General features: G+C 46.3%; 1 protein-coding gene across 1 annotated transcript in view; it reads left to right on the forward strand.

Annotated features, from left to right (window-relative positions):
- ryr2a (ryanodine receptor 2a (cardiac)) overlaps positions 1-9,987 on the forward strand; it is a 407,989-nt gene that overhangs the window by 47,761 nt on the left and 350,241 nt on the right. The window contains 4 exon segments of the mRNA XM_061810997.1: positions 7,770-7,978; positions 8,639-8,815; positions 8,892-9,031; positions 9,126-9,240. Coding sequence (XP_061666981.1) covers positions 7,770-7,978; positions 8,639-8,815; positions 8,892-9,031; positions 9,126-9,240 — 641 coding nt within the window.

Raw genomic sequence — 9,987 nt, forward strand, 5'->3', positions numbered from 1 at the left:
GTGGGAGGAAAATCTGCAAGGTTGGAGTTGATGGAGAGGGTGGAGGGGTTGAAGGCAGTGGGGTTGTCGAGGGATTGAAGGAGGGATCTTCAGTCAGTAATGATGGAGGGCCAGTTGTCATTCTGTCCGGGCCAAGTGATGGCCGCAATCAGAGCAGCCTTTTCAACCTGAAAAGAGCTGCTAAAGGTCCCGGTGGTGTGTGCCAGGAGTGGTTCACAGAGTGACCTCTGGAGACCACTAACCCGACGCCTCTGTTCTCCATGCCGTTAAGTGTGGAGCCATCAGTGAAGACAAACAGGTCTGTTGGGCTGTGTGCCACAAGCATTTCCATAGCTGCAGCTAGTTGTTGGGACGGGGATGCAGATTTTGGGATGGGCTTCAAATGGATGGGAGGTGGAGGGGGCCGGTGCCATGGAATATTGGGGTTATTTACAGTCTCCATGTCTGCCGGGGTGAGGTTGCGGTTGGATAGGATAGGGGTGGTGAAACTTCTCCAGTCGCCACGTTTTAGGCATTTTGTCAGGTGCATCTGTTTTAGTTCCCTTCAGTCATCGTCGTGGGGAAGGTGGGACCAGTCATCCGGCTTTTTAAGACAGGCGAAATTTAACGAGGAGAATGGTGGTAATTGGGCTTCATGCAGGAAAGTGTCGATAGGAGTTGTTTGAAGTTGGCCCATTATGGTGTGAGCTGCATCTGACTGCACCCTCTCCAGTTTCTGGATGCTGGAGGAGAAAGCCCAGGGTGCCCAGGCAGGAGCTGCATATTCTGCGAATGATCTGATGGTTGCAATGTAGATCGTCTGCATATCGTGTGGCCACCATCATGACTTGGCTCAAGTGCCGTACGTGTTTGTTGAATGTGAGCTGGCAATTATATTGAGAGTGGGATTCGTCTTGAGTCTGGAACCCCCAACGGTGATGTTTGAGCACAATGAGGATTCGACATGGCCCATCTTAAAGAAAACAACTTTCGACTTTGACGTGTTGGGAGTGAGATGGTTATCTGCGGACCATTGGTGAACTTTGACAGCCTCCAGCCTTACCGCCACTTCTTCCTTATTATGGCTGCTACAGACCAGCACCAAGTCATCAGGATAGGCAGAGACAAGGGTGGAGGTCTCAAAGGACTCTAGTAGATCGTTAATGTAAATTGTAAAGAGAAGTGGAGACATAACTGAGCCTTGAGGGAGTACTTCTTTGAAGGTTCGGCAGTGCCCTGTGGAACCATTAACTCTCTCTCACACTGTACAGTTGGTGGACTCGGCCTTGATCCTCTCGACAAATCGAACAGGCATGCCAATCACCAGCATCTTCTGGAGGAGTCTGGCACAGCACACCTGATCATATGCCCTGCTGAAATTCAAGAAAGCAGCAATGGAACATGGACGTTGTTTGGACTGGAACCCATCCATGACGAATTGAGACAGCCGTAGGCATTGATCAGCGGTGCAGCGGCCCATGCGGAAACCCCCTGCTAAGGACTGAGACTCGAGTGCTCCTCGAGCCACCGGGTCAAGCGGTTGATGATGACTCTCTCCAGAGTTTTGCCAATGGTGCAAGTCAAGCCGATTGGGCGATAGCTCCCGATAAGTTGAGGGTCTTTGGCCTTTTTATGGTATGGGATGATCTCATCCATGCACCAGGCTTGTAGGCACCATTGGGGGGGGGGGTCCAGCTGTTGTTGAGTATTTGTAGGAGAGCGGGAAGTGCAGCAGTGGGCAGGTGTTTTAACATCTCTGGGGCAATCCCATCTGGACCAGCTACTTTGCCTCATTTGAGTTGTTTGAAGGCCCGGGGGAGTTTATCAGGCGTGAAAGGTCACTCGAGCGATTGCCGAGGGGAACCTTGCAGTCTACAAGCATCTTTTCGAAGCTCTCGTATGGTCCTCCTACTTGACTTATCACTTTTTGCGCCCACTCACCCTTGCATATTCGATGACAGAGGCCGTTGCCTTAGCTTTGTCTGAGGCATATTCACGGTTGTTGTTGGTAAACGTCTTGCCTGTTTCATGTGAGTGGGGTCCTGACAGGGATTTGACCACCGCCCATGCCTGCTTGGTGTCCTTGATCTCCGCAATTTTTGAGAGGTTGAGATGCCAAGCTGCGCGTCTTGTCTCTGCACTCTTCTCAGCTACCTCTCGGCCTTTTTGAAGGTAGCTCTTTCTGGTGTTGGCGCTCAGATTTCTTCAAAGCCGATTCCTCTCCTTGATGAGTTGTTTTAAGTCACTGTTCATCCAGGGGATGTTGTTTGGTCAGAAGACTTTTCGCAGGACTGCTTCTGTGGTTACAGTTTTGAGGACATCGGTGAACCAATTTAGAAGAGGTGTGGCGCTCCATACAGATCGATAGAGGGGAGTTTGTGAAGGATAGCACATTTGTATTTTCCCAATCACCTTTCCTGAAGTTCCTCTCCGCCTCAATCTTGAACTCCTCCTTCCATCGAACCAGGTTGGGACTGAGGTCAGAGGAGCTTGACAATGGGGTGTCCAGCTGCAGGCTTCTGTGGTAACAGGGTCTTGGGCGCTGAGACTGCTTCTCTTCAGGTGTCTTGAGTTTTGTGTGGGGGAGCCATCGTTGAAGAGCACTCTGTCCTTATCTTCAAGCCAGTTGTGGATGGCTTGCCCCCTTGGGTCCGCTTGTGAAAAATCATCCCAGGTGATGTGATGGGCATTGAAGTCATCACAGATGAGGCCGCAACAGGTGGGGAGACAAGGTAGCCATGTTGTGTGGCTAGTAGGTGGGCTAGAGAATGAGGGATTGACGGGGAGAACAAATATTAGTGAGTGAAAGGTTGGAACCTCTTGCAGTGGGGATAAGGATTTGATGCATCTCAGCATGCCCCAAGTTAACTGGTGGTGTCAAGGTGTAGGGAATGCCTTGATGAAACAAGGTTAGTAAGCCACCCCCGCGGTGGTATTTTGTACCACTGTTGGCGCAGTCTTGGCGGATTGCGCCATAGCCAGAGAGTGAGGGGGTAGTGTCTTCAAGGCCCAGTTTGGTTTCTTGTAGCAGGAGGAGGTCACATTTCAGCCTCCTTGCTAGGGCCCCTTGTTCTGTGACCTTAGTTGCGAGGGAATCACAGTTCCACTGCAAGATGGTTAGATGGGATTGGGAGCAGGGGGGTAGTTTGGCCTTTCTGTTGTCACAGATGGTGCTTAAGGTTGGGATTTAGGAATGGATGCAGGTTCGCCGTGAGTGTAGTTGTCTCAGACGGTCAGTGTTGTCTGGTTTCAGGAACGCACTTTACGTGGAAGCCTCTCTTACAGGAGCTGCAAGAGAGGGGGCAACGTGGGTCTCGCTTCCCCTTACACATTGGGCAGAAACGATTATTGAGGGCTGGGGAGCAGTTGCTGGTTGCCATTGGGCAGTGGGATTGCGACTGCAGTGTGCTGGGTAGATATGGTTGCGGGGGAAATCCAGGCAGAACACGTCTAACAGGGGTTGACTCATAGCGATTGATCCTGGTGCAGGATCGGTGAGCCCAATTGGGGCAGGCGTTGAACAGGAGGGGTTTGTTGTTGGACCTTATGGTCAATTTACAAACAAAACATTTGCCAGATGATGCTCGAGTAGTAGAAGAAGACAACAAGAAAATGTTGGGAGCAAAGCATGACAGAGTGATAGATGAGGCGGTAGAGGGGATGCTGTGACTAGCCTGTGCCACAGGGGCTAATGGGGGAGAACCCAAGCAGAGACTGCACACGAAGCCTTCAAGTCTCTTTGAATATCGGGTCTGACCAGCCCAGGTCTTGTGGAACCCCTGTTGGCAGGCGTTATGGGTGATAGGAGTGAAGTCACACTATGTGGTCTGAGAACAGCCTGGGAAAAAGATGGGACCTGGATTGGTCTGAATGTCACCCACCCTAAGAGATGCAGGATGGGCGATGTAGCGCTGATAAGGGAAAAGGGCACCTCTCATTGGCGCGAGTCAGAGTGAAGGGATTTGGCTTCATAAGGCTCCCCAGGAGGGGAACCCCTCATGAGACACCACAGGAAGGTACCTGGTCTTTGTCCCATTACTTGTTGTTGTCTTTTCAGTGCCACCGGCCCTTTCCGTCCTACATGACTGGCCTCACCACTGTTTAATAAACTTTGCCCTTCATCCAAGCAGAGACTCTTCTATCACATAATACAGAACCCTTCTGACAGCTGTTCCAACCCGCTTGGACCCGTTTCTTCACTTCCTTAGCATACTCACATTTGCTCTGGATTGTTGACCCCAAGTATTTTAAGTCATCCACCCTCGCTATTGCTTCTTCCTCCACCCCTCTCATTTATGCACATATATTGTTTTACGTCAGCTAATCTTCATTAATCTCCTTTCCAGTGCATCCCTCCATCTTTCTAATTGCTCCTCCACCTGGTCCCTACCTTCACTGCAGATCACAATGTCATCTGCAAACATCATGGTTGAAGGGGATTCCAGTCTAACCTCATCTATCAGCCTATCCATTACCAGGGCAAACAGGAAGGAGCTCAGAGCTGATCCCTGATGCAGTCCCACCTCCAATTTAAATTATTCTGTCACACAGACAGCACACCTCACCACTGTCCTGCTCTCCCCATACATGTCCTGTACTATTCTGACATATTTCTCCGCCACACCAGATTTACGGATGCAGGACCACAGTTTATCTCTTAGTACTCAGTCATAGGCTTTCTTGAGATCCACAAAGACACAACGTAGCTCCTTCTGACCTTCACTCTACTTTTCCACGAGCATCCTCATGGCAAATAATCCATCTGTGGTACTCTTTCTAGGCATGAACCATACAGTTGCTCACAGATACTTACTTCTGTCATGAGTCTAGCCTAAACTACTCTTTCCCATAACTTCATTGTGTGGCTCATCAACTTTATTCCTCTATAGTTCCCACAACTCTGTAAATCACCTTTATTCTAAAAATGGGAACACAGTTTTTGTCCATTCTTCAGGCCTCTTCTTGTCTAGTATTCTGTTGAATAATTTGGTCAAAAACTCTTCAGCCACCTCTCTACATTGCTTCCATACCTCCACAAGCATGTCATAAGGACCAACTGCCTTTTGATATTTCATCCTCATTAGTACCTTTCTAACTTCTACCTTGCTAATCATTGCCATTTCCTGGTCCTTCACACTTGCCTCTTCTAGTCTTCCTTCTCTCTCATTTTCTTTATCAACTTCTCAAAGTATTCTTTCCATCAATTTAGCACACTGCTGGCACCAGTCAACAGATTTCCATCTCTATCCTTAATCACCCTTACGTCCCTCCTATCTCTATCCTGTCCGGCCATCTTGTCGAGATCCTTTCTCCTTTAGTGTCCAAACTGGTTTTACATGTCATCATATGCCTCTTGTTTATCCTTTGCCACCTCTACATTTGCCATATGTTGCATTTCAATGTATTCCTTTCACCTCTCCTCAGTCCCCTCAGTGTCCCAGTTATTTTTTGCAAACCGCTTTCCTTGTATGACTACCTGTACTTTGGGGTTCCACCACCAAGTCTCCTCCCCTTTCCTACCAGAACACTCACCAAGTACTTTCCTGCCCTTCTCTCTGATCACCTTGGCTCGACTATCCCCTAACACTACCTTACAGTCAGTAACCTCCTTCAGATGATATCGTCTGCACAAAATGTAATCCACTTGCATGCTTCAACCTCCACTCTTGGAGGTCACCCTATGTTACTGCCTCTTCCGGAAAAAATGTTGACGACTGCCATTTCCATCCTTTTTGTAAAGTCCACCACCACCTGTCCCTCAAAGTTCCTTTCCTGGATGGCGTACTTACCATCACTTCTTCATCTTCCCCGTTTCCTTCACCATTCCAGTCTAATCTCCACCAATCACAAGTCTCTCTGTGTTTGAAATACTCAGGACGACTTCATTTCGTTCCTTCCAGAATTTCTCTTCCAACTTTAGGTCACATTCTATCTGTGGGGAATAGCCATTAATCACATAAAACATAAAACACCTTCAGTTTCAAGTTTCAGCCTCATTACTCAATCTGATACTCTTTTCACCTCCAAGACGTTCTTAGCCAGCTTTCTTTAAAATAACCCCGACTCCATTTCTCTTCCCATCTCGTTTGAGATAGGACACTTTTTTTTTCTTTTTAATTACTAGCCTGTGGTCTTGGTACTCTGTAGGAGTGGAGTTTTCTTGTCATGTTGGTGTGTGACATTTACAATAAATCTGTCTCAGCAAAAGTATGTGTGTGAGGAGAGAATAATGTGCATGTGTATGATGGTGGTGGAGCAACTGACTAGAGCATTGGTCTCACAATTCTGACGACCAGGGTTCAAATCCCAGCCCAGCCTGTGTGGAGTTTGTATGTTCCCCCCGTGCCTGTTTGGGTTTTCTCCAGGCACTCTGGTTTCCTCCCACATCCCAAAGCATGCATTAATTGGGGGCTCTAAATTGCCCCTTAGGTGTGATTGTGAGTGGAACTGGCTGGCTACCAGTTCACGGCGTACCCTGCCTCCTGCCTGATGACAGCTATGATTGGCTCCACCACTCCCACGACCTTCGTGAAGATAAGCAGCTCAGAAAATGGATGGATGGATGGATGATGTGGCTCTTTGGCTCTTTCGTGTGTATGATGTGTGACTCTTCACCTTAACACGGTAAAAGATGAGGTTTATCATCTCTGACTGGTTGGCCACCCCTGCCATAGCTGTAAGCATTCAACTGCTAAGCACATCCATGTTTTGTCCATATCTTTGTCTCATCATTATTTGGCATCAGATCTTTGACACATTGTCAATGGTGCTTGACATCGACCTTGACGTCAGACCCACGGGTCTCTCTTCATTCTACACGACTTTTTCGGCAACTAAATATTGTGTGTTGGCCTTTACAACACTACGAGCAGGACCTCTTATCTTATTTAAGTGGAAACCTGCACTCCCTCTGAAGAGCTGGGTGTGAGATTCTGATTAACATTAAATTGGAGATGAGATTTTCTCATCCTGGTACTAGAAGTGTTTTTAATGAGATTAATCCTTTATGGATTATTTGGAGAGAATTGTGATCCACGCATATAGCGACTAGATGCCTCCTGCCTTCCCCCTCCCCCCTCTTTTCTCTATTGTGTGTGTGTGATTATGCACATTTTTATTGCCTTTGTTTTTAATGCTGCTGCAGCTTGTTGTGATGTATTGTACTGTGTATTATGTTGTAATATATCCACATAGCTTCCCGAGTGTTTCAACATATCTGGTCATTTCGAGTTAAAAAAAAGTAAAAGCCAATTTATCCTCAGCTTCAGAGACACTGGCTGGACAGTATGGTCAGAAATGTATGTTCCAAGAACATTGTGAAATAAAAACGATTTAAATAGAAAGTAAGTTTCTTTCGGCCTGTCCCGTTAGTAGTCGCTACAGCGTGACATTTCAGATGAACACTCATATTTGTTCCTTTCTTTCTTCCTGACGCAACTCTTCTTGGGCCCCAGTGAGATACAAATCTGTGACCCCTGGTTTACAAAACCAATGCTCTAACCACTGAGTGGGGCCTAGAAAATATATAGTGTAGAAAGTTAAAAAGTATTATTAAGCTAGAACTAAAATTTTTGAATCTAACATTTAATTTATGTATTGATTAACTTGGTAATTATTTACATAAAAAAGGAATATATTACAATAGGCTTGTGACATTTTGTTCGCCAAGGAGTTCCTGCCTGCTTCCAGGTAGGGAATACTTTTAATTTATTTATTTTTACAGTTGTAATGTTTAATAAGTGATGGACACCAAAGCACACTAACTATTGATCATATATTTCTTTCTCAAGGTTTCATCCCTGTGTGCAGTTTGGGTGTGTGCCAGGCTGGGAGGATTAACTTTGGTAAACATGTCAGTACCCTGAAATACTTCACCATATGTGGTCTGCAAGAAGGTTACGAACCTTTTGCTGTCAACATGAACCGTGATGTCACAATATGGCTCAGTAAAAGACTGCCTCAGTTTGTACCTGTACCTCCTGACCACCAACATATTGAGGTAAATGGAGCTCTTTTTTGCGTGAATAGTAGTATGTTTTACTAAAAAAAGGCTGAATTGCACTGAAATATATACTTGCCATTGGTCCAGTAGTATTGTAGCGAGCAATAACTCACTAGCAAAATGGAAAACCGTCATGTCTAACCACGGGGGAAAAACAACGTTGAGGATGTCGTGACCGAAAGAACAAGAGCCCGGATACAAGTAGCCGAAATGAGTTTCCTCGACGGGGTGTCTGCTCAGAGTAGAGCCGCTTTTTCTCCACATTGAGAGGAACCAGATGAGGTGGCTCGGGTATCTGATTCGGATGCCTCCTAGACGCCTCCCTGTTGAGGTGTTCCAGGCATGTCTAATTGGCAGGATGCTCCGGCGATGACCCAGGATACGATAGAGAGACTGTCTCTCAGATGGCCTTGGAATGCCTCAGAATGTCCCTGGAAGAATTGAATGAAGTAGCTGGGGAGAGGGAAGTCTGGGCGTCCCTTCTAAAGCGACTGTCCCTGCGACCGGACCTTGGATAAGTAGTGGAAGATGGATGAATGGATTGAAGTTTAGGCTTTTTTTTATTTTGCAATGCCAGGGTGTTGGAACAAAAAAAAAAATCAGCCCAAACGAATCAAGTTGGAACTAAACTATTTAAAATGTTCTTCTCTCTTTAAGGTGACAAGAATAGATGGTACAGTGGATTCATGTCCATGTCTGAAGGTCACACAAAAGTCATTTAATTCACAGAACAGCAACGGCGAGATTACTTTCTACAGACTGAGCATGCCCATTGAATGTGCTGAATCCTTCTCTAAGCCTCTGCCAAATGGCAGTCTTTTGTCACCTAAGACAGTAAGATCATATTTTGACAAATGTTTCAATCATTGATAAAGAATGAGTGCCACATATTTAGTTCTTGTGTCTGCAGGAGCTAGAAGACTTTGAATGTGACTTTGAGGTTCTAATGAAAACATCTCATGGCCACAATGGTCAAAGCGGTCCAGACTGTGGTGAATTCAACAATCACAAAGATTGCAACCAAGAGAAAACCTCCAAGCTCAAACCAAGGTAAATAAGGTGTCAACTTACAGCCCCCCTCACCTCCAAAAAAGACCTATAGTATGAAGGGAGTTCAAAAGTGACACATATTTTTGTATATTAGGCTCTTGTTGAAGAAGAATAAACCATACAACTCCAATCCCACCTCTGCCTCTCTGTCAGAAGAAATGATGGCTGATCACAGGACGGAATATGAACTACTCATGCAAGCATCTGTTGTGAGACTAGATAAATATATCTTTCTCTCTTCCTCTCAATTTTCTAATTTTTGTTAAAAGTATTTTCTTCATTTCTTTTTCTTTTGGGGGGGGTGTAACCCCCCCAAAACACCATTTCGTTATCCCTGCTTTTAATGCAATTATAAAGGGAGTCAATTATGTGTTGAATTTTACTACTCAGGCGTCATGGTGGCTCAGCTGGTAAAGCGTTGGCCTCACAGTTCTGAGTACTCGGGTTCGATCGCGACCCCGCCTGTGTGGAGTTTGCATGTTCTCCCCATGCCTGTGTGGGTTTTCTCCAGGCACTCCAGTGTCCTCCCACATCCCAAAAATGTGCAACATTAATTGGACACTCTAAATTGCCCCTAGGTGTGATTGTGAGTGCGGCTGTTAGTCTCCATGTGCCCTGCGGTTGGCTGGCAACCAGTTCAGGGTGTATCCCAACTCCTAACTGTTGACAGCTGGGATAGGCTCCAGCACTCCCTGTGACCCTTGTGAGGATAAGTGGCAAAGAAAATGGATTGATGGATTGATTTCACTACTCATTGTCTGGGCTCGTCGCGAGAAGCTAAAATGAGAAGGGATTGTGACACCCGTTCCCTCTCACTCTCAAGAAGATTCCGTCTGCTCCCTCCCAACCCAAAGTGTGTTAAAAAAATAATCCCACTCCCTCCCACTTCAGCAGATATTGATCCCATTCCCTCCCAATCCTTATCCCAAATTTTCCCAAATATCGCATAAACCATG

Source organism: Syngnathoides biaculeatus, chromosome 22, assembly GCF_019802595.1.
Source record: "Syngnathoides biaculeatus isolate LvHL_M chromosome 22, ASM1980259v1, whole genome shotgun sequence".
NCBI classification, from domain to species: Eukaryota; Metazoa; Chordata; class Actinopteri; order Syngnathiformes; family Syngnathidae; genus Syngnathoides; species Syngnathoides biaculeatus.